This window comes from Chlorocebus sabaeus, chromosome 26 (assembly GCF_047675955.1).
Source record: "Chlorocebus sabaeus isolate Y175 chromosome 26, mChlSab1.0.hap1, whole genome shotgun sequence".
Lineage (NCBI taxonomy): Eukaryota > Metazoa > Chordata > Mammalia > Primates > Cercopithecidae > Chlorocebus > Chlorocebus sabaeus.
In genome coordinates this window covers 34,206,491-34,232,423 of record NC_132929.1, presented here as the reverse complement: position 1 = coordinate 34,232,423, position 25,933 = coordinate 34,206,491, and the positions used below count along the sequence as shown (strand labels likewise).

The following is a 25,933-nucleotide window of genomic DNA, read 5'->3' as shown; positions in this document are numbered from 1 at the left end:
GCTCAAATGATCCTCCTACCTCAGCCCTGTGAGTAGCTGGGACTCCAGGCATAAGCCACGGCTCCCAGCTAGCATGGCTGTTTTTAATAAAACTTCATAGACACTTAAAATTTTAATTTCATATATTTTTCATATGACATAAAATATCATTCTCTTGATTTTTTCTTTAACCATTTAAAAATGTAGAAACCTCTGTTTTCATGTCAAAAACAGATGGGAGGGCTCACTAAATTTAATAATTAATTGGTTCTTTAAATTTCACTGTGTTAGCCAGGATGGTCTCGACCTTCTGACCTCGTGATCCGCCCGTCTCGGCCTCCCAAAGTGCTGGGATTACAGGCTTGAGCCACCGCGCCCAGCCAAGTTTAACAATCTTAATTTTTTAGAACAAGAAACAGGAAGTTTATGTAGAATATAACAGGTTCTAGAAGTAGTAGCAGGAGCAATAGTAAGAGTAACTATTATGGCTTATGTAGAATATGACAGGTTCTAGAAGTAGCAGGAGCAATAGTAAGAGTAACTATTATGGCTTAATGTATACCTGACACTGTATAAAAATCTTTACTTGCATTATTGAATTGAATTCTCACAATAACCTTATGAGATACTGGCACACCTATTATTCCCACTTTATAGGTGAAGGCTTAAACTGAGGCTTAGAAAACTTTTGTCACTTGATTGTGGACCTCCTGTTCTTTACCCTGTGCTCTTCTGCTTCACTCATGGAAGAAAGCTGTAAATTCTCACTGCCTTTACTTCAAGGATTTCTGGGGCTTTTCTGAAATCTGTAAGCCTCTCTAAAATCATACATTTGCATCTATTGCTGTTTTAAGCCGATATATCTCTCTTTAATATATTTAGCAGTATTTATTTTATAACTAACAGGGAAAGGATGCCCTTTAATGTATATTATTATTTTTATATAATTGGTTTAAGTACCAATAATTTATTTTCAGAAGTAAAGTACTGCATGATTGTATCACTGTGAATGTTCTTAATTGAATTTGGTATCCTTGTATGTGTTATCCTTATCAAAAAGAAGCAAATGGTAGGGGAGGCATACTAACCTTGGATATAGCTTCTGATGAGAAGTTGGCTACCCTCTTCTTACGATTGTTTTTGCAACTGAAGGCATAAATGTACAGAACCACCATGAAAAATGATACTGCTGTTCTCCAGAACCTTGGGGAACGGCTTCTGAGACTGTACCAGAACACAGAGATAGTTTTCAGTGAAAATACTTAATAATTTCTCTAGATGTGATCGTGATAACTACATATTGTTATCAGCTTAAAATGCATACGTATTTAATTCTGTACTTAGGTAGTAAAAAACACTCTGTCCTAGGACGTGGAAGTGTGAACAGTTAATAACAAGGTAAGAATACCACTTAGTCCTCTGCTCCTTAGCACAGTTTATTTTAAAGAAACTGAGAAAAACTGTTCCGTAAACTAGAATAGTATTGTTATTAACATGAACAGGTTTTAGGAATATCTGACTATATGATTGCTTGGAATTATTAGTTGTAATAATTCCCTCGCACCTTTTTTGTATACTACCTATCCAAGAGCTAAAGGTCTGAGTAATTTTTGTATGCTATACTTATAGAGAAATACTTTATCTCCAAATTAAAAAAATATATTTTAATTGTATATTAAAAGCTGCAGAATAAGTTATTTGGGTTTATTGCTTTCATTTCAAATTTATTATTTATTTTCCTTTGTGGGGTATAGGAAAGCCCAGAGAGGTTGAATTTGCCTCTGTCACCCAGACTGGAGTGTAGTGGCGCCATCTTGGCTCGCTGCAACCTCCACCTTCTGGGTTGGAGCAATTCTCCTGCCTCAACCTCCCAAGTAGCTGGGACTACAGGCGTGCGCCATCACGCCCAGCTAATTTTTGTATTTTTAGTAGAGACAGGGTTTCACCATGTTGACCAGGATGGTCTCTATCTCTTGACCTCATGATCTGCCCGCCTTGGCCTCCCAAAGTGCTGGGATTACAGGCTTGAGTCACTGCGCCGGACCTGAATTTGTCTATACCTTATAGTAGTAGGGCACCCTTACTTTTAGAATGTGTGTTAGCCATACCTATACTTACTTCTTCTTTCTCTTGTGCTTCAATGGGAAGACTTCCTGTTTCTTGTTCTAAAAAATTAAGATTGTTAAACTTGGCCGGGCGCGGTGGCTCAAGCCTGTAATCCCAGCACTTTGGGAGGCCGAGACGGGCGGATCACGAGGTCAGAAGGTCGAGACCATCCTGGCTAACACAGTGAAACCCCGTCTCTACTAAAAAATACAAAAAACTAGCCGGGCGAGGTGGCGGGCGCCTGTAGTCCCAGCTACTCGGGAGGCTGAGGCAGGAGAATGGCGTAAACCCAGGAGGCGGAGCTTGCAGTGAGATGAGATAGCGCCACTGCACTCCAGCCTGGGCGACAGAGCGAGACTCCGTCTCAAAAAAAAAAAATAAATAAAAGATTGTTAAACTTTATTTTACCATTTCAAAATGGGGGCCTCTTCATTCATGTAGAGGCTTCCTCATCTGTGGAAATGTCGGGATGTTGCATCTAAAACTTTTAAAAAGTCACTTAGTTCCATATTGTGCTTTTGAAGTTGTTTTGTGTCACTGTTAGTGACAGAGATAAAAGGAAAGAATATAAGAGGGAAGAAATAATTGAATTGGTAAGTATTGATAACAGCTAGCATTGTTTGTGTCGTTCACATATAACAGGAAAACTGTTTTAAAAAGCATTCTGGCTATACTTAGGTCCAATCTGGAGATTGGAAATCTGCATAAGCATGCTGAGTTGTGGCAAACTGTGTAGCCAGCTGAAAAGTTGAGGTGTGAAGTGCTCTGATTGTTTGACTTCTGAACACCCACAGTGCATATAAGTGTATTGATTAATCTCTCTACTATATGTTTTAATTTGTATGCTTTACTAAGCATTGATGTTAAATACTGAACTTATTTATACACAGTGATGGTATTTGAAAGAAATATAAAAATTTAGTGGTTATTGTTGACACTGTCTTTTCCTTTTTTCCTGAGTTAATGTCTAGGGAAGTATAAATTAATTTTTCTAAAACTCACAGGCACAAAAGCCGAAAAGTTGAGAAGGCCACAAGATACGGGAGTTATTTAAAGAATAATATTTAATTAGAAATGTAGGATACTACATTGGAAACTTAAAAAAAAGTCACAGAAAAAGAGACAGTGGCCGGGCTTGGTGGCTCACGCCTGTAATCCCAGCACTTTGGGAGGCCGAGGCAGGTGGATCATGAGGTCGGGAGATCGAGACCATCCTGGCTAACACAGTGAAACCCCGTCTCTACTAAAAATACAAAAAATTAGCCGGTCGTGGTGGCGGGCGCCTCTAGTCCCAGCTACTTGAGAGGTTGAGGCAGGAGAATGGTGTGAACCCAGCAGGCGGAGCTTGCAGTGAGCCGAGATCACCTGCACTCCAGCCTGGGTGACAGAGCGAGACTCTGTCTCAGAAAAAAAATAATAAAAAAACAAGAGACAGTGAGGGACTTAATTCTTTTTAGCAGAATCTGGAGAAAATATGCTTAGACTTTTCATATTATGCATATTATGCATTTCATATTGTGTAACTTTATATAAATGGGATAACAGTTGAAAATTTTAGATCAGGTTCTTTTCTAATTGGTTATATATGTATGTATATGTATACATGTATATTCATATATATTTGTCTTAAAACATCGATATGAAATATTTTAGCTGTAATGAAATACAATGAATTATTTCAGAAATATAAGATTTTTAAAACTAAAAAATGGTTATTAGAAGCATTTACAGTGTCAAAAAAACAGCTGCAGCTTTTTTTTTTGGCAATTGCAGAGTGGTATTCAGTTAAGAGTAATACTTATTTTATATAAGCTGCATCAGAGAGAAATGAAGATGAAAAACTACCATCTCCATATATAACTCATTTGTGCTGTGCACCAATAAGAACCTGTTTTAGATTTTCATGCTGGCTTACAATTCTCATACTGATTTAGGCAAAGTTAATGGTTATTGAAAATACCACCAGGATGGACTGTCTGTCTGTCCTTCCATCTATCTGTATTTTTTTTCTTTTTGCTCTCTCATCAGCTGACTCTCAAGGATGGGCTATCTAGAGACACATTTGGTAGTGTGGTTAACTGTTAGTGTGTTAACTGTACAGTTTAAAAACAAAGCCTTACCTTTAAAGGCTTTAAAAGGAGTGAGTTGTGTATAGGGATGTTAAATAATTTGTAAACAAGGACAAACACTGTGCTAGAACCAGCTTATTCATTATGATCATCTTCATCTTCCTCCTCTTCCTCATCCTCTTCGTCCTCCTTTTCCTTATTCTTTTCAACTTCCTCACCTTCCTCCTCTTCTTTTTTTTTTCAGCATTGACGTCTCCCCCCCTGCTTTTTTTTTTCTTTTTGCTGCATCAGGCCTTCCTTTAGCTCAGTATGCAGCAATATCCATTTCTTAGTTTTTCTTCAGCTTCACAGCCTTCTTTTCGTAAGGCTGCTTGTCATATGTACCTTATTGACTTCTTTCCGAGTTTCTTTGGAACATCCCCAATGGATAGGTTTGGATATTCTCCTTAGATTTTTGGGCAGTACTCAGAACAAAATAAAAAGACTGAAGGAGCCCTCTTGAGTACATTGGGATCCCTAACCTTTTTTGTTTCTTCTTTAGGAGGGATATAAATTTCTCTTTAATAGCCATCCTTGTCCCCCTTTGTCATGTCTTCAGATTTTCCTTTCTCTTTAGCAGATACGGTTTTCCACCTCTCTGAGCACTTTTTGAAAATTCCGAGAAGTTAACTGAAGCATGAGTGCTGCTGCTTGTTCTCGTCCTGAATGTTTGCTCTAAGAATGCATATGATGACATTTTGCCTCTTGGCTTCTCAGGATCTTCTTTTACCAAATTTAGTTATTTTTCCTCAGAGAAGCACAGAGTCACCTAGTGCTCATCGGGCTGTCACTTGCCCCAGCACTGTCTCCTTGGAGGTCAGTGTACTGTAATGGCTATCAGAAATACATGATTATTTGAAAATAAAAAAAGCTTTTATGTTGTAAAGCAACTTTGAAAGTCACCCTAACAAGTAAAATTATCTTTGAAATTTTTGTTTTTTTCTTTTGAGAACTATCTTCTCATGATTTTGTAGTGTTTGAAGTGTTTTACAGATAAATTGAATAAGAAATTTTATAATTTTAGTATTGTAAAATGCACTAGAATTCAACACTCTAAAGATGACGGAAACTGAAGCCTAGAGTTATAAAACTTGTGCAGTATGACATGGATCCATGTCTTTTGGCTTCCACTCCAGTGCTTTATTTCTGTTACGTTCTGAGTTAGGAGAGTTTAAAGGCTGCTAAAAGGCAAGAACTTAATGACAATAGAGACAATGACAGTAAAGATTAAAAAAAAGAGTTATTTTTGGTATTGATTTTGAAGGCGAGCCATATTTACTACTAAAAAGGCAAATTTATATTTTAGGCTCATTGGAAACAATATGTATATATATTTATAGAGGTCTCACTATGTTGCCAGGCTTGTCTCGAGCTCTTGAGCTCAAGTGATTCTCCTGCCGCAGCCTCCCAAAGTGCTAAGATGACAGGTGTGAGCCACCATGCCTGGCCAAGGCTCAACTCCTATGAGTGATAAGTTATAGAAAAACTAGAAGAAATAGCATTTAGGAGTATGCATACGTATATGTCCTAGGAATACTCGGAGCTAAACCTCAGGCTTTCACATCTCTTGTAGCATAATTCAAAGATTGATGTTTGTACCAGTGACCTTGTAAGAGTGCCTGAGGATATTGGTCCAGGACTCTGGCCCTGGAAAGAGCTGCTTCTAAAGAGGCATTGTGAGATCTGGTTTATTATAGAAATGTTATATTCTCTTCATGATTTATAAATTGGGGGATTAGATAGAAAATCTCCATAAAGCAGTCTTGCTATCTTGTGTTTATATTTGAACGTAAGTCTAGAATTCACCGATGTGGATTTTATTGGTTTTAGCTTCTAGAGACTTCTTAGAATCATTTTTTATAGGCAAGCTTGTAGATCTACTAGTTAAAACTGTTTTTTCGTTTTAATTTGTTTGCTCAAGACCATACAAGTTAGTGGTCATGGTACATGGTAGGGAGAAGGCACAGAAGGTAATATGTCAAAGAACTGAGGCATGACATATGTATGAAAAGAGTTCGAAATAAAATCAAGGTGATATATTAAAATGGCTTTATAACCTTATACAGGTAATGTACTTTTTCTTGGTCTCATTTTCTTCAGGTATAAAATGAGGGTGTTAGATCATCGTGCTAATATCTCTTATCTCTTCTAAAAGTTAATGGTTCTGAACTACTTTTCCTTTAAAGGTGGAACTATCTTGATTGATCATGGCTGAGAGAAATAAAAAGTAAAAATAAAATAAAATATTTTTGTGCTGATTACCAAATGACTATATAAAATGGCTATTCTTATATGTAAATTAAGTATTTTGCTTAAGTAAATTAAGTATTCTTTTATGTAAATTAAGTAAATTAAAATGAAATATGTCCACCCCATTAACATTTTTGTGAATAGCCCTTCAGATCTCACATGCCATTTTAAATTTCGTGTACAATATATCTTAGATCTCTTTCTGTGTCAATAAACATAGCTCTACATTTTTCCTTTAAATGGCTACATAAAATTTTGTTGTTTCCTTGATAAATGTATTATTTACCAACCTGTCAACTAATGGATGTATAGATTGTTTCGTCTTTTTTACTGTTAAAAATTGCAACAGGTAACATTCTTGCACATATTTTCTCCCCTCAATATTTTTATGGTTATTTTCTTAAGATTAATTTCCTAGAAGTAGCATTGTGAGACATTTGCATTTTGATATATATTGCCAGATATCTCTTTAAAAAGGTTACATAGATTTATACTGTTAGACCTATAAACTAAATATTGACTTAATAATACCTTAGTGTATAGTCTGTGGACACACTTCCCCAATTACTTTACAAAAATGTCTCCTATTTTTTTTTTTTTTTTAAATACAGGATTTAATCAAGGTCTACACATTGCCGTTGATTGTCACATCTCTTTAGTCAGTATTACTCTTTTAACAGCTTAATTGAGGAAAAATTGATAGCAATAAGCTGCTTATATATAAAGTATATAATTTGATAACTTTCAACATATGCTTATGTCTATAAAACTATCATAGCATTTAAGATAGTGAACATGCCCATCACCCCCAAAAGCTTTCAGTGTAATTCTCTCCTCTACTCCCTGCTACCCTCTTGCACTGATCTCTAGGTTAGTTTGTGCTTTCTAAAATGTTATATAAACACAATTATACATTACGTACTCTTTAAGAAAATCTGGCTTTAACTCAGCATAAGTATTTTGGAATTCATCCATGTTGTATGTATTAAAAGTTAATTTTTTGTTGATAAATAGTAGTCTGTTGTGTGGATACCATGATTTATTAATACATTTGCCTGTTAAGGGACAGTTGGGTTGGGTTACTACAGACAAAATTACTATAAGGTTTTTTGTATTAACTCATCAAGTATTACTCGATTAAAGAGAAGATAAATTTTGAAGAGGCAGGGGATGAAATAACTACTAAGGACCAAAAAGTCTTGCTGTGTTGCCTGAGCTCTAGAGAGGGGGCATTTGGAAACAAGACAAGCAAAATACCCAAATAATTTTAGTTTAACCTCGTAGCATATGCAGCATATACATTCTCTCTCCTCCAAGCTGATAATACAACTTAGGTGTAATCTCCTAGAATTTTTTCCAGACCTCACAGTTCTGGGTATCCTCTCTTTACTGCTGTTTATATATTGATGAGTCTTCCTTATCTTTTGAATCCAGTAGGTTACAGGTCTTGGTCATATGACTGACCTTGAAAGGCATAGAAGGAAACCAGCTGTTGACTGGATGAGTAAATTAAATTCAACCTGTGTTTAATAACCTGTGAATGATTGCAGGGAGACCTTAACACTTGGGAAGTTGGTACTTAAATGCCATGCTTGTTTACATGTTGGACACCTCAGCTAGACTGAAAGCTCTTGAGAGTGCATGTTCTATGTCATTTATTTTTGTATCCCTGTTGTTTGGCATATAATAATTTTTCTTATTTGTTTGCTTAATAAATTAATGCAATTAAAAATAACATTGACATGTGATTAGGAAATTTATGTGTACACAGGTCTTAATTTTGAATGTTCTGTATGTTATAGTCAATCTGTAAAGTAGGAATTTAGAGCACACTTTGCTGTAGAAACAATTTAAAGTGTTAGATAATTCATATTTATTGTAGGTGGAATGAAGGCTAAAAGGAGGTTAAGGGAGCCAGCAGTTTACAGGTCTTTGGTTACCAGATGACCTTTGAAAAGAGGCATAGAAACCAGATACTGGCTGAAAAATTAAATTCAACAAGTATTTTTTGGTTTGTGAATATACAGGAAAGAGAATTTTAAAATTTCCCCTGAAGATTAAAAACCTTCAGGGGAATTTTCAGTAATAGAGAGTCAAAATGTGGTAAATGCTACAATAAGAATGTCATCAAAGCCCTGGGGTAGTGCATACTACCTCAGTGAGGGAGCTTTAGGGAGATTTAGGAAGACTTCCCTGGGGAGGTGGAATTTGACTTGAACCTTGAAGATCTTTTGATTGCTAGAGGAGATAATCTGTGATCACAGGAGAAGGGTCAGCCCTATTACTCTGGCTGCAACAATATTTCTTTTCAGTTGTCACAGCTTGGGAACTAGAGAAAGGAAAAGAGATTCACATGTTCTTTGGCCTAGAGTCACCCATTTATCCCTGTGTATAACTGTATAGTCCCAAGTCAAATACATGTAAATAATGGACACTTAAAGTCGATATATTACAAGTTTTCATTCCAAGTGTCAGTTGTAAGTTTTACAGGTTTAACAACTGATTAATTTGTTAATCAACATTTTTTGAGGGCCTAATCTGTACAAGACACTTTTAGAAACTATCCATGCAATAATGAATAGGGCTAAGGTTCTTGCTTAAACACTTTAGAGTCGAGTAATTCTGTTTGTAATTGATCAGAACAATAAAGCAACATTTCTCTGGTTGACCTGACTCCCATTATCCCTTTGGCTGCCAATACTAACCCTTTCTTTCTAAAACCCATGGGGTGGGGAGTGACATGCCTGGCCCTCCTCATCTCTGTTTCCAGAGAGATCAGTGTTGTAAGTGCATGTGGAAAGTGGGGTCATCTTCAACTTCCTCCTCTTTCAAGGGACAATCACTCTGTGCTTTTCTTATGCCCACTTACCCTCCCAAAACAGAAATTAGACATGGGGATTGGGAAGACATGAGAATTGGTACTAGGGAGAAAGGACCTCCCTCCCATCCACTGGACTTAGGAGGAAGAACATTTGGAGTTCTTTCCTGTCTCCAAACTTTTCATTTCTTCTTAAAAGGAAAAAAAAAGGCCTATCCTTTCTTCTACACTCCATCAGTGAATCCTTGTTGATGTTGGCAACTTTCGGAATAAATGGCGATTTTCATGGATAAGGACCCCACCCCATGATACTCTGGATATTAACAAAAGTAATTTTTATGCAAAATAATATTATTCTATAGAAGTTATTCTATTTTAAATTCAATTAATGTAGATTTTTAAAAATTGGATTTGGTGATTCATGGCATATTATTGGAGGGATTACCACCCAGTTTTGACTATTAGAGAGTCATCTCATAGCCAGGGCCATGGACCTAGCAGTTAAGTTTCTGAGCTGCCAGTCACATAAGGCGGAGGGGTACCCTGCTGGAAGTAGTGAGGATGCAAAAAGTGAGTATTTTGTGCCTAGTTCTGTTCGACAGAGAATCTGAACTGTAAATACTCCTCCTCGAAAGAATGGATGATTGAGAGTTAACTAGAGCTATTTCCTGCTTGAGGTAGAATCACAATATATGTACTATTTATATTTGTGTCTTGAACAGCAAAACAAAAGCAAGAGGCTGGCAGAGGAACTGGAAGAAAGGCAATAGATCTGAAGCTGATCTTTGTTTTAAATAGGCTGAATATTCTACACCCATGACTCATTCTTTGTGAAAGAATATGCTGTTTGGCCTTTTCAGGGGAACTACAGTACATCCTATGATTTAGCATCTCAATGAGGGCTTATTCATTAGTTGAACAAAGGCTTTTTCTAGAAATGAGGATTATATTGTTAGTAATTTTAGAGGGAAAATGTCATTGTCCATTTTTATAGTTAATGTGGTGACCAAGGAAAACAGCGTCTTTTAGAAGTTTTGAAAGTATATGGGAAAAATTGTATGCTTGACCCTTTCTATTGGGAGAGTTTTGTGCTGACAGAATTTGAAGCATATATAAATACTGTTTTGTTGCTTTGGAAATATTTGGAAATTTTTTTTACCCTAAGTTTCAAGCTTTCAAAAGGAATTTATATTTTTAATTCATGATATTTGAAATTCAATTTATGAAGAAATAAAACACTAATTCTTTTAAAATTCCAATGTTTTAAGTAACAATGTACTAAATAAATGTTTTATTTTTTTGTTCCCCTATACATTAATAACCAATGGTAAGTGAGTTTTAGTGTTTTGACAAAAGATTTTAAAGGTCACAGAACAATTGTAATTTTTTCCCCGTTGATTATTAAGATCATTTTGCATAGTTGCAGCTTGCATGGTCAGTTTTATGACTGGCAGTTACTGGTGTGGCAAAGTAAGAACTGCCTGGTGTTAACTAGGTGAATGAAATTGAGAATAGACTGGAAATTCAGTTGCTAGCTGGCATTAAGGAACTGCTTGAGGTTATAGATTATGACTTTTAAATGAGACTGGTCATAATTACTAGTTTTTCTTTAGCCTCATTCAGCTCCAGGAGGAGCTTCTCTCCTCCATAGTTACACTTCTGAAGTAAGAAAGACACCACTGCATTCACCATCAACTCCCTTCAAGGGTGTTGGGGTGGAGCACAAGGGAGTTGATGGTGAATGCAGTGGTGTAATTATAATAATAATTGACTAGGGGATTTAAACTAAATAAGGAAGAAAAAGAATATCTTGTGATAGACAGTAAGGTGGTAGCATTGAATTAAAGGGTCTTACTGATGTTAAAGGGCTGTTGGAGCCTAGAGGGAATGTGCTGAAAAGATAAGTGGTGGAAAGAAAGTAGAATACTGGAACTTGAGATTATGAAGCATTTTCAGTTACCAATAATGACAAGTTCAGAAGTGTAACTATGGAAATGAGAAGCTGAGGTAGGAAAAAAATCATTGGAGAAGAGAACTGAGTGTATTGGAAAGATCATCGTCATGAATGATGAATGATGATGAATGAATGATGAATGATGTCATCAGTCATGATGATGGGGTGGTGTCAGAGAGACTGACAGTGGGTCAGGATCTAAAAATAAGGAAATAAGGGCAGTAGTGACTTGGGTGACAACAAATGCCTGTAATAAGTTGAGGTAGTCAGTGATATAGTCTCATGACTGTAAAAATTGAGCTACTGTGAGAATAGTCTTAATGGTCCTAAGGGAGAAAGTGGTAGAAAGTTGTGTTTTGTGAAATGAGGGGTGGGGGAGTATCTTCCCAAGAATAGGAAGAGTTTTGGGGTTCTCCTTTATTTTTGCTAGTGTCCTCCTGATGGAGGTCAGGAATGCTGCAGAAGGATTCTCTTGACCCCTGCCAGATGATGGACCAGAAACATAGATAATCTCTTGATGACAGCCAAATTCAGTATAGTGGTGATAGGGTCAGAATAATGAGTGATTACTGTCCTTTTTTAGAAATCACAAATCATCTGTATGACAAAAAGTTAAAGACCAGTGGTTTTTATTGAGGGAGAACTTAGGAACCTGCTAGGTTTTAACATTAAAATGCCTAGCATAATGCCTTTTCCATAGGTACTCATTGAACATTTATGGTTTTCATTAGTTAAGACAGTCAAATTTTTATTTATAAGATTTATAAATAAAAATTATTTATAATTGGTTATACCTAAATATGTGACAGTAACAATGTTTCTTTTTTGTATTTTAGACTATCCCCATAAATACGGTCCTCAGGGGGGCTGTGCAGATCATTCAGTATTTGAAAGAATGAGGAAATACCAGATGACTGGTGTAGAGGAAGTAACACAGGTAAGGATTTTAACACTAGCTTGCATTTAGGAAATGGAAATGAACTTGAGGATGTATATCTACATTTAAAAATGTATGTTCTAGAATTTCTGAAAGATTTATACCACTATGTGGAGTGTTTTTTAATGCTCAAAGAGGCCAGGTAACAGGCCAGTAAGAAAAAGATGGGGCTGAGGTTTGAATACAAATATATGTGACCCAAGAAAAATTACACGTCTAAAATATACTATCCTTTACATATTTTGTTATAAAAGAAAACAAATGTTTTATATAAATGTAAATATTTATATTAGTATTAAAATTAGAGTGACCACTTGCCTTGGTTTGCCAAGGTATTCCTCATTTTCAACACTGAACGTTGTGTGTTGACAGACAATCTGATTAGTCATGTTAATAAAAATCTCAGGGCTTTTCATATTTTAATTCTTCTTTTTCTCCCCTCCTTTTTCTTTAGTCATAGGTGACAGGTTATAGTTATTCAAAACATAAGTTCAAAATGAGAAAACATTTTTTCTTTTATGATAAAACATTTATTGTATATTTTGGACATCCTTTCTAAAAGTAGTATGGTAGAGTAATGTTTCCTGAGCCATGAATATTTGTATTCAGATCTATTCCTTAATCAGTGAAATGGCATAAACAGTTCTGTTTCAGGTGGGTCTTTCTAGTATTAAGTGAGATTTTATTTTTACGTGTATTGAAGAAATACATATTGATCTTCTGCCATATGCCAGAGACTGTGGAAAATTCTGGGAATATGTGGAGATTACGATGAAGGCTTATTCTCAAAAGTTTATCGTTTAATTGGAGACACAGAGAAACAATTTAGAGTTGTGGAAGATAGAAGAGAATTAAGTATAGGATGATATTCTACACATAAGAGGAATAGCTAATCTAGCCTGATAAGTATTTGAAGGCAATAATCAGACCTTAAGAATAAGTAGGAGTTAGGTTAGCCACGAGGATATGGAAAGACTATTCCAAGCAGGAGGAACAGTACATACCAAGGCCAAGGAGACAGAAAGATCAGTAAAGAATTTTTAACATGGGGGTAGAGTTTAAGACTAGAGTTTAGGAGACTAATGAGAAGTTGTTGTAGTTACTCAGTTGAGAAGTGATAGGGGCTGGTACTGATGTATTGGCAATGTGGGTAGAGGGGATGAGATTACAGACTGTTAGATATGATAGAATTTAGCAGGGTGGCTTGATAAAATATTAAGATACAACAGTAGGTTGCATTTATTTATACTACGAATAGATTACCAGAAATATAATGAAAGAGTGGATATTGTTAATAGTATCAGAGAATATTGTGTATTGTAGAATAAATGTAACAAAGAATTATAAGACCTATATAAGGAAAATAAAAACTTTATAAAAATATTAAGGAAGATTGATTTTAAATGAATGGAGAGATATACCATATTTGGGAAATAATATTTAATATTATAAAAATGTCAGTTCTCCCTGTATTGATTTGTAGATTCAATGGTAGTCCAATACACATTACAACAGGCTTATTCACAACCCTCAATGGGTCAAAAATGTTACATGGAAAAGTAAGGACTAAGAAGAAGTAGGGCCAATTTAAAGATGATGAACAGGAAAGAGGGAAAGAGGATTTACCCTCGGAGGTATTAAGACTTGTAATAATAATTGAGAGTGTGATAGCACAGGGATGGACAGATTAACTAGTGGAATAAAAATGAGTGCTTAGAAAAAGACCCGTGCATGTATGAAACTTTGTTATGTGGTAGAGATGCAATCCCAAATTAGTAAGGAAAGTAGTGGGTACCATTGAATAAATGGATCCAGAAAAAAATGTTTATTTGAAAAAAAGTCGAAGTTGGGTCACGATCCTACACCATATTTACAACAAAAAAGTCCAGATGGATTGAAATATTAAATGTCTAAAATGAAAACTTTGAAACTTGTGGATTTCGCTTTCAAGCTGTGATAGAGTAACTGATATCTAACTAGGCTTTCTACAATAAACAACTAGAAAACCAGACAAAGTATTTCTTTCTTTCTTTTTTTTTTTTTTTTCCTGAGACGGAGTCTCGCTTTGTCGCCCAGGCTGGAGTGCAGTGGCGCGATCTCAGCTCACTGCAAGCGCCGCCTCCCGGGTTCGCGCCGCTTCCCGAGTTCACGCCATTCTCCTGCCTCAGCCTCCTGAGTAGCTGGGACTACAGGCGCGCACCACCAAGCCCGGCTAATTTTTTGTATTTTTAGTAGAGACAGGGTTTCACCGTGTTAGCCAGGATGATCTCGATCTCCTGACCTCATAATCCACCCACCTCGGCCTCTCAAAGTGCTGGGATTACAGGCGTGAGCCACAGCGCCTGGTGTCAAACAAAATATTTCAAACAATTATTTTCAAACATTAGAAAACAAACATTGCAGGATTGAGATCTCAGAGTGAGGAAATAAATATCTCTGTGATTTCCCTGACTTTTTGAGTGGAGTCGAAATTTCAGATATGACACACGGAAGGAGATCTCAAGAAGAGTAAGTACACAACAATGTTGCTAAGTTGAAGAGTTAGAAGTAAGAATTCAGGAAGCCTGAGGTGTCTGGACTTACAGGCACAATACCTGAGAGGAGAGAGCTTTGCTGAGAAAAAGCTCCATATATCTGCACAGGTGTTGCCTTCCTTGAGTCTTAACTGAATACTAAGCTGTGCCTGCCTGCACAGGATGAAATTCTTTGAGAAAACTATGAGACAAAGAAAAACTACTGGGACTCTGTGAAATGAACAACTATCAAAAACAGTACTTGGGCCGGGTGTGGGTGGTTCATGCCTGTAATCCCAGCATTTTAGAAGGCTGAGGCAGGAGGATCACTTGAGGCCAGGAGTGCGAGACCAGCCTGGGCAACCTAGCCAGATCTCATCTCCATAATTTTTTTTTTTTTTTTCTAATTAGCTGAGTGTGGTGGTGAGCACCTATAGTCTCAGCTACTCTGGAGGCTGAGACAAGAGGATTTCTTGAGCCCAGGAGGTTGAGGCTGCTGTGATCCATGATTGTGCCATGGCACCCCAGTCCGGGCAGCAGTGCGAGACCCTGTCTCTCAAAAAATTACACTTAGTAGATACCTCAAGCCATGGTAGCAGGGCTAACCTAGCCCTGGAGTAGAAGCTACTTCAGACCTGCCCTTCCTGAGCAGAAAAACAAGCCTCAAAAATGTCAAACTGCTTTTCAAATAAATTAGCTGTCTGTCAGAGAAAAGCTCAATAATATTTCTTTAAGGAGAACATTAAGTCCAGATACTCAACAATATAACAGTGTTCAACATTCAAAGAACATTACTAGATGACAAGAAACTGAAAAATATGATTCATAATAATAAGAAAAGCCACCTAAATAGAAACACAACCAGTAATTAGACATTAACAGGCAAGGACTTTAAAATAACTATTATTAGTATGTTCAAAGAATTAAAGACATGAACACAAAAAGGAGAGAATGGAAATTCTAATAAAAAACCAAAGGAACTTCTAGGGTGAAAAGTATGTTATCTGAAGTAAAAAATTTAGTGGATAGGCTTAAAAGAAAATTAATTACTGTGGAACTCAATATGAGTATACTTGAATAAAGGAAAATTAAACAATAGACAGTATCCATATCTAAGCACAGAGAGAAAATAATAGACGTCCGGGGGAAGAGATGCAGAAAAAAAATTTAAAAAATAATGCCTCCAAATTTTTCAGATATGAAGAAAAATTTCAATTCATGGTCCAAGAAACTCAATGAAACACATGCAGGATAAACACAAAGAAAACCATACCGGGGTATATTACAATTAAATTATTGGAAACACCTGAAAATCATAAAAAAACCATAAAAGCAGCCAGAGAAAAGGAGATACATTTACATACTGGGGAACAAAGAGAAGTATAACTGGTGACTGCTCATCACACAGTGCAAACTGGAAGACACAGAATAACATCTTCAAAGTGTTGAAAGAAAATCTGCCGAACTAGGATTCTATATTCAGTGAAAATAATTTTCAAAAACAAGGGCAAATTAAATATCTTTTTAAATAAAAATTGAGAGAATTTGTGTCTAAGTGACCTACACTGTAAGAAACATTAAAGGAAGTTCTCCAGGTAGAAAAAGATACCAGATGGAAACTCAGATATACACAGAGGAGTGAAGAACATAAAATAGTAACTATATCGATAAATATTAAGCAGTTTTTTTTCTCATTTAAAAAAATCTTCAAGAGATTATTACCTAAGTCAAAATAGTAAGGTATAATGGATTTTGTAATATACAGAGACTCAAAATTTATGACAGTAGCACAAAGGACAAGAGAAAGAAGAATGGAAGTATGTTTCTTAAACAATTTGTGAAGTGGTGTAATTTTGGCAGGTAAACTGTGCCGTGATAAAGATGGATATTGTAAACCCTAGAGCTGGGGTCAGCAAACTACTGCCTGTGGGCCAACTGTTTTTTGTAAGTAAAGTTTTATTAGAACACAGCTACACCTATTCATTGATAGGTTGTCTATGGCTGCTTTTACATTATAGTGGCAGAGTTGAGTAGTTGTGATAGAGAACAACCGCATGTTGTTTAAAAGTCTAAATGTTTACTATTAGGCCTTTTAAGAAAAAGTTTGCAGGAATTTCCTCTGCCCTGGAGCAACCATTGAGAAAAGAAAAGGAAATAATTTAACAGGTTAATAAAATAAATCAAATGTAATTAAAAACAGTTAAGAGAAATTAGGAAAAAGAGAAAAAGGAACAAAAAACAGATGGAACCAATAGAAAATAAATAACAAGATGGTAAGTTTAAATCTAACCATATGAATGACTGTATTAAATATAAATGGACTGCTGAGGTGTGACGATTGCTTGAGGCCAAGAGTTCAAGACTAACCTGGCCAACATAGTGAGACCCTGTCTCTGTTTTTTTTAACTAAAAAAATACAAATGGACTAAGCACATTAAGAAACTGAGATGGTTAGAGTGATTAAAAAAAAAAAAGCCAGACCAAATTAGTCTAAAAGAAATGCAATTTAAATGAAAAGGACACAGTTTTAACATTTAAAGAGCTAAGTGAGATGGTTCACTCCTGTAGTCACAGCTTGTCGGATGCTGAGGTAGGAGGATTGCTTGAATATAGAAGGTTGAGAGTGCAGTGAGCCATGATCGATTGCGCCAGTGTAGTGTACTCCAGCCCAGGCCACAGAGTGAGAACCTATTTAAAAAAAAAAAAAAAACTTATTGTTTTGGATTTGGGTCATAAAATGATGGAAAAGAAATTGGGTTTAGTTAATTATGCTATGAATTAATTTATGGATCCATATTCTCAGAGTTTATCATTAAGGACAGTCTTAAAGTCCTTAAGAAAATACAGAGAAAACGGCCGGGTGTGTTGGCTCACACCTGTAATCCCAGCAGTTTGGGAGGCCGAGGCAGCAGGATCACGAGGTCAGGAGATTGAGACCTTCCTAACACAGGTGAAACCCCATCTCTATTAGAAATACAAAAACAAAATTAGCTGGGCGTGGTGGCAGGCACCTGTAGTCCCAGCTACTCGGGAGATTGAGGTGGGAGAATGGCATGAACCCGGGAGGTGGAGCTTGCAGTGAGCTGAGATCGCATCACTGCACTCGTGACAGAGTGAGACTCTGCCTCAAAAATAAATAAATAAATAAATAAATAAATAAATAAATAAATAAAATAAATAAGGAGAAAACTTCACATTTTCTGAGGCCAGTGTTACTTTGATAGTCATACCAAACAGAGACATTACAAGAAAACTAAGCTACAGGCCAATATTCCTCATGAATGTAAAAGTAAAATTTCTTGAAATATTAGCAAGTGAAATCCAGCAATATATTAAAAAATAACACATTATGCTCAAATGAAGTTTATACCAGAAATGCAAAATTAACATTAGAAAATTTGTGTAATCCACCACATAAACATAATAAAGGATGAAACCCCTCTGATTATCTCAGTAGACTAGTAAAAAACATTGCCAAATTTTAACACTCAACACATGGCAAACTAAAAATAGAAGGAAGCTTTCTTAGGCTAGTAAGAGCTTTTATAAAAAACCTACAGCTGATACCATGCTTAAAAGTGAGAGACTAAGTCCTTTTCCTTTGAGACCACGAATAAAAGCTTTTTTTTTTTTTGAGACGGAGTCTCACTCTGTCACCCAGGGTGGAGTGCTGTGGCATGATCTCGGCCCACTGCAACCTCTGCCTCCCAGGTTCAAGTGATTCTCCCGCCTCAACTTCCTGAATAGCTGGGATTACAGGTGCGCACCACCACATCCACCACCTTCGTGTATTTTTGGTAGAGATGGGGTTTCACCATGTCGCTCAGGCTGGTCTTGAACTTTTGACCTCATGATCTGTGCGCCTCGGCCTCCCAAAGTGCCAGAATTACAGGTGTGAGCCACTGCACTCAGCCAAGGAACAGAAACTTTTACTCAGCATTATACTGAAAGTCCTAGCCACCATAATAAGGCAAGAAAAATAAATGAAAGGCATACAGATTATAAAGGAAGTGGTTAAAGGTAATACAAGAGTATACCTAGAAAAAGTTACTAGAATCAATAAGCAGACTTATCAAAGACATAGACTAAAAGTTGGTATAATCGGTTGTATTCTATATACTGGCAATGAATATTTAGAAAATGAAAAAAATTAAGTAAAACAGCATCAAAATATAAAATATGTAGAATAAATTTAACAGAATAGGTGCAAGATGTGTACATGAAAAACTAGAAAATATTGCCAAGAAAAATTAAAGATCTAAATAAATTGAGAAATGTACTCTGGTTGTGGTTGGAATCCTCAATGTTAGTATGTCAGTTCTCCCCAAATTGTTCTGCAGATTCAGTGCAGTCAGTATCAAGACTTGCAGTGGACATTTATCTAGTAATTGACAAACTGATTCTAAAAGTTATACTGAAAGGTAAAAGACCTAGAATAAACAAAACAATTTTCAAAAAAGAACAAGGATGGAAGATTCAATAGTATTTGGTTTTTAAGACTTAGTATAAAGTTACAGTAATCAAGATAGTGTCATCTTGGCCTAAGGGTAAACATATAGGCAAATGTAGCAACATAGAGAGTTCACATGGTCAGTTGATTTTTGCAAAAGTCCCAAGGTAATTTAAAAGAGGAAAGAACAGTCTTTTCAACAAATGGTACTGGAACAATTGGATATCCATATGAAAAAAAAAATTGAGATTCACCTATACTTCACACCTTATACAAAAATTAACTCAAAATGGAAAGTAGACCTATATGCTAAAGCTAAAACTAAAACTAGGGAAAAACATAGGAGAAATTTTTGTGACTTGTGATAACAATTTCTCAAGGCACAAAAATTCCCTATGAAAAGCATGTAAACTGGACTTCATCAAAATGAAAAACCTTGCTGCAAAAAACATAGTTAAGAAAAATATGAAAACAAGCCATAGACTGAGAAAATGTCTACAATATCTCTGATAAAAGGCTTTTTTTTCCAGAATACGTAAAGAACTGTTATAACTCAATTAAAAAAAAAAAAAAAAAGCACAAATGCCAATTAAAAAATGGACAGTGCACCTGGAAAGCCTTTCCAAGAAGGATAGGCACAAATAAGCCCAGACTGGGATGACTACAGTAAATACATAACTCTTCATTGCCCAGACATGAACCACCATCCACAAGCGTCCAGACCATCCAGGAAAACATGACTTCACCAGATAAACTAAATAAGGCACTGGGAACAAATTCTGAAGAATGGATCCGTAGATAGGTGACCTTTCAGACAGAGAATTAAAAATAGCTGTTTTGAAGAAACTCAGAGAAATTCAAGATAACACAGAGAAGGAATTCAGAATACTACCAGATAAATTTAAAAAACAAATTGAAATAATTAAAAAGAATCAAGCAGAAATTCTAGAGTTGAAAAATGCAATTGATGTACTGAAGAATGCATCAGAGTCTCTTAGTAACAGAATTGATAAAAGAATTAGTGAGCTTGAAGACAACTTTGAAAATATAAAGTCAGAGACAAAAGAAAAAGGAATACTCTAAAAGAATGAAGAACACCTATAATATCTAGGAAATAGCCTCAAAAGGGCAAATGTAAGAATCATGTCCTTAAAGAGGAGGTAGAGAAAGAGATAGGGGTAAAAAGTTTATTCAAAGGGATAATACCAGAGAACTTCTCAAACCTAGAAAAAGTATGAACATGTAAGTGTTAGGAGGTTATGAAACACTAAGCAGATTTAACCCAATGAAGACTAACTCAAGGCATTTAATAATCAAACCAGCAAAGGCCGTAAAGAAAAGGTCCTAAAAGCAGCAAGAAAAAAGAAACAAATAACCTACAGTGGAGCTCTAATAGATTTGGCAGCAGACTTTTCAGTGGAAATTTTACAGGCCAGGAGAGAGTGGCATGATGTGTTTAAAGTGCTGAAGGAAAAAATTTTTTATCCTATAGCAGTGTATTCAGGGAAATAGCCTTCAAACACGAAGGAGAAATAAAGACTTTCCCAGACAAACAAAAATGGATAGATTTCATCAACACCAGACTTGTCCTACAAGAAGTGCTAAAGAGAGTACTTCAGTCAGAAAGAAAAGGATGTGAATGAGCAGTAAGAAATAATACGATGATATAAAACTCATTGGTAATAATAAGTACACAGAATATTGTGTATCTGTTATGTATATAAATTGCTCATATCTTGAGTAGAAAGACCAAATGATGAACTGATAAAAAATAACTTTTCAGGATATAGACACTACAATAAGGCATGAATAGAAACAAGATTAAAAAGCAGGGGGACAAAGTTAAAGTTTTTATTAGTCTTCTTTTTGCTTCTTTATGCAATCACTGTTGTCATCAGTTTAAAATGATGATTGTAAGATAGTATTTGCAAGCCTCATGGTAACTTCAAATAAAAAAACATACGATAGATATACAAAATAAAAAGCAAGAAATTAAATCATACCACCAGAGAAAATCAGCTTCACTAGAGGGAAGACAGGAAGGAAAGAAGGAAGAGAAGGCCACAAAACAACTAGAAACAAATAACAAAATAGCAGGAGTAAGTCCTTACTTATCAGTAATAACACTGAATGTCAATAGACCAAACTCTCTAATCAAAAGACATAGAGTAGCTAAATGAATTAAAAAACCCCAAAGATCCAGTGATCTATTGCATACAAGAAACACATTTTACCTGTAAAGGTACACATAGACTGAAAATAAAATGGTGGAAAAAGATATTCCATTCCAGTGGAAACCAGAAGAGCAGGAATAGCTATACTTGTATCAGTCAAAATAGATTTCAGGACAAAAACTGTAAGAGACAAAGACGGTCACTATATAATTATAAAGGGGGCCAGGCCTGGTAGCTCACGCCTGTAATCTTAGCAGTTTGGGAGGCTGAGGTGGGCGGATCACCTGAGGCCAGGAGTTTAAGACCACTCTGGCCAACATGGTGAAATCCTGTCTCTATTAAAAATACAAAAATTAGCTGGGTGTGGTGGTGGGCATCTGTAATCCCAGCTACTTGGGAGGCTGAGGGAGGAGAATCACTTGAACCCAGGAGATGGAGGTTGCAGTGAGCTGAGATCAGGCCACTGCACTCCAGTCTGGGTGACAGACCAAGACTCTGTCTCAAAAAAAAAAAAAAAAAAAAAAAAAAATATATATATATATATATATATATATATATATATATATGTCAAGGAGTCAATTCAGCAAGAGGATTTAACAACTGTAAAAATATATATTAATATACTTTGGATATTTGTCTCTGTTCAAACCTTCTGTTGAATTGTAATCCTCAGTGCTGGAGGTGGGACCTGGTGGGAGGTGTTTGGATCATGGGGGCAGATCCCCCATGGCTTGGTGCTGTTTTTGTAATAGTGAGTTCTCGTGAGAATTGGTGGTTTAGAAGTGTGTGGCACCTCCCCCTACAGACACTCTTGCTTGCTCCTGCTTCCAGCGTGTCATGTGCCTGCTCCCCCTTCACCTTCTGCCTATGCTTACAAGCTTTCTGAGACCTCTCTAGAAGCCAAGCAGATGCCAGCACCATGCTTCCTGTAAAGCCTGCAGAACCATGAGCCAATTAAACCTCTTTTCTTGATAAATTACTCAGTCTCAGTTATTTCTTTATAACAACGCAAAAATGGCCTAATACATATATGTACCCAACACTGGAACACCCAGATATGTAAAGCAAATATTATTAGAGCTAAAGAGAGAGAGATTTCAATACAATAATAGCTGAAGACTTTAATACCCCACTTTCAGCAATGGATAGACCTTCCAGACAGAAAATCAACAAAGAAACATTGGACTTAATCTTCAGTATAGAAGAACAAATGGACCTAATAGGTATTTATAGACGGTTTCATCCAATGGCTGCAGAATACACATTTTTTTCTCCTCAGCACCTGGGTCATTCTCAAGAATAGACCATATGTTTGGTTATAAAACAAGTCTTCAAACGTTCAAAAAATTGCAATAATATCGGGTATCTTCTCTGACTACACTCGAATAAAACTAGAAATCAATAACAAAAGGAGTCTTTGCAACTATACAATTACATGGAAAGTAAACCATATGCTCCTGAATGACTAGTAGGTGAGTGAAAAAATTAAGAAGAAAATTGGAAAATTTCTTGAAACAATTGATAATGGAAACACAACTTACTGGCTGGGAGTGGTGGCTCATGTCTGTAATTCCAGCACTTTAGCAAGCTGATGTGGAATGATCATTTGAGCCCAGGAGTTTGACACCAGCCTGGGGTCTGTAGTGAGAACTTTTCTTTACAAAAAGTTTTAAAAGTAGCCAGATATGGTGGTGCATGCCTTTAGTCCCAGGTCCTTGGGAGGCTGAGACAGGAGGATTGCTTGAACCCAGGAGGAGGAAGTTGCAGTGAGCAAGATTGTGCCACTGTACTGCAGCCTGGGCAACAGAGGGAGATGCTGTCTCAAAAAAACGAAGAAAACACAACATACCAAAACCTATGGGATACAGTAAAAGTAGTACTAAGAGGAAAGTTTATGTAGTTATAAATGCCTGCATCCAGAAAGAAAGAAAACTTCAAATAAATACCCTAATGATGCATTTTGCAAGAGCAAACCAAACCCAAAATTAGTAGAAGAAAAGAAATAATAAAGATCAGAGCAGAAGTAAATGAAATAGAAATGAAGACAATATAAAAGATCAAAGAAACAAAAAGTTGTTTTTTGAAATCATAAAATTGATAAACCTTTAGCCAGACTAAGAAAAAAAGAAGACCTAAATAAATAAAATCAGAGATGAAAAAGGAGACATATTTTAAGTGGTATAGATGAAATTCAAAGGATCATTAGTGGGTACTTTGACAACTATATGCCAATAAATTGCAAAATGTAGAGGAAATGGATACATTTTTAGACACATACAACCTACCAAGATTGAACCATGATGTTCAAAACCTGAACAGACCAATGACAAATAATGAAGTTGAATCTGTAATAAAAAGTCTTCCAGTAAAGAAAAGCCTGGGACCCAGGGGCTTCACTGTTGAATTCTACCAAATATTTAAAGTATAACTAATACCAGTTGTACTGAAACGATTCCAAAAAATAAAGCAGGAGGGAAAAAAAAGATGAATATATTTTACTATATGAATATTAAAAATAAAAGGCATCTTAAAGTGAAGGCAAGTTATAAAGTTTGTATAAAATATGTGTTCACAAAGTATAAAATTAATAAAGAATTGTTTTTAAGAAGTAGAGAACAACTGATTAGTACAACTAATATAAAGCAACCTGGCCTGAAAATAAAAATATTTTATTTTTATTTGTATATGTATATCTCCATATATGTGTTTTGTATATTTGTATGTATTTATTTGAAGGCATTGGAAAGATAACATGACTGTGAAGTAGTATGGGACCAAGATCTCAGAAAAAAGTATACACCTAGAATGGTGATCCTGGTATTTGGTTCTACCTTTTCTCCAGGTGTGTCTTTGAGTTTCTGAGGAGGTAGCTGAGAGACTGAGAGGGAGAGTAGAACTGTGCAGATTTATTAGGTTGAGGATGAAAATATTGTTTAGGATCTGCCCAGAAGAGCTATTGGTTGGGACCTTGAAGGACTACTCCCTAAGAGTAAGGGTATAAATCATAAAATGTTCAACCTGTCCTCACAGAGATTAAAGTTTCACACCACATCTCAGTCCCTGATTGGATTAAGGTGATGCAGGATTACTAGTGCACCGAGCCTAACTCTGCTTACCAGAAGTGAAAGTAAATCTTTTGAGAAAGGTGTCAGTCACAACCTCACATTAAATCTGTGGTTATCCATATACATAGCCTGGCACTCAGTTCAATGTAACCAGTATATGAACTAACAAAACAACATGATGGAAGAACAAGAGAGTCAGCCGACAAAGGAAATGGTACCTGGATAAGAAAATTATCTGACACAGACTTTAATATATTCAAGTCATAAAGACTAAATATAAATTTTAGCAGAAAATTGAAAATTAAGAAAAGAACTGATGGGAAATTTAGAATTGACAAATATAACAACAAAAATTAGGAATTTGATGGATTTAGATTTGGATAATATAAGAAAATAGAGCCAATTGCTAAGAAAAGGATGGAAAATGCAGAAAAGAGCATAAGAGAAATAGATGATACATTCAGAAAGTCTAATATATGTATTATGTAATTGATGTCCTAGAAGGAGGAAAATGGAGAGTCAAGTAAGGACAGGTAATAGCTGAGAATTTTTCAAATGTAACAGATAGATATCAAACAACAAATTCATTAAGCCCTGTAATTAGGACAGGATAAATACTTTACAGTGAAAACAATACCATAGCACATTATTTGATAAGTCTGAAAGCCCAAGATATAATCTTAAAAGCAACCAGTGAGAAAAAGTTTAACCACTCTTAAAAAAGTAACAGAAAACATAGCAGCTCATTTCTCATTGGAAACAGTTGAAACCAAAAGACAGTAGGATATGCTGAAACAGAGAAACTACCCTCCTCTAGGATGCTGTACTCAGAAAAATAGATAAAAGTAAAATTAACACATTTCAAATGGAATATATAACCATCTGACACACTGAAAGTAGTTTTTTTCCTGGTGAAAAGATTGCAGGCTCAAATGCTAACTTGTAGATGAAGTATTGAATAAAGAACACGTTAGATAATTTTAAATTAATTTTTACCATATACTACAAAGCACTTTTTCATATTTCAGACTGATTTCTTATTTAAAACCTTTCTTTAAATAGGATTTTCACATTAAAGCATCCAGTTTTTTTTTTTTTTTTTTTTTTTTTTTGGTCTGGAGTAAAAAATCTTGCATATATAAATTCAACATTAGCTAAAATAAATTCCTTTTTGTGTAGAATGACATGATTGTAAATATTAACTGCATTTCGCAAATACGTGGATTTGAAATACTTCTCAATATTTGAGTCATTTACAAACTGTGTTAACTGAGACCTGGAGACCGTCTAAATGAAAATCCTGAGTAGAATAGTATTTAAGGTAGGCTTTGGGGACAGTTCCCCCAAATGTTACACTATTTCAGTAGTATTGGTACCCATGAATAATACAAATTGTCTTAAAAATGAGTTTTATTGTGTATATATCAGGTATACTACATGATGTTATGAGATACATGTAGATAGTCAAAATGGTTACTATAGTGAAGCAAATAAACATTTCTATCATTTCACATAGTTACGCTTTTTTATGTGTATGGGATATAATACAAATTTTTCATTTTGTGTATGTTCACATGGA

The 25,933-nt window shown here is 35.6% G+C and overlaps 1 protein-coding gene across 1 annotated transcript in view; it reads left to right on the top strand.

Moving 5' to 3' along the window:
- ADAM10 (ADAM metallopeptidase domain 10) overlaps positions 1 to 25,933 on the top strand; it is a 151,506-nt gene that overhangs the window by 72,824 nt on the left and 52,749 nt on the right. Inside the window, exon 5 of the mRNA XM_008016455.3 lies at positions 12,052 to 12,152. Coding sequence (XP_008014646.2) covers positions 12,052 to 12,152 — 101 coding nt within the window. The remainder of the gene's footprint in view (positions 1 to 12,051; positions 12,153 to 25,933) is intronic.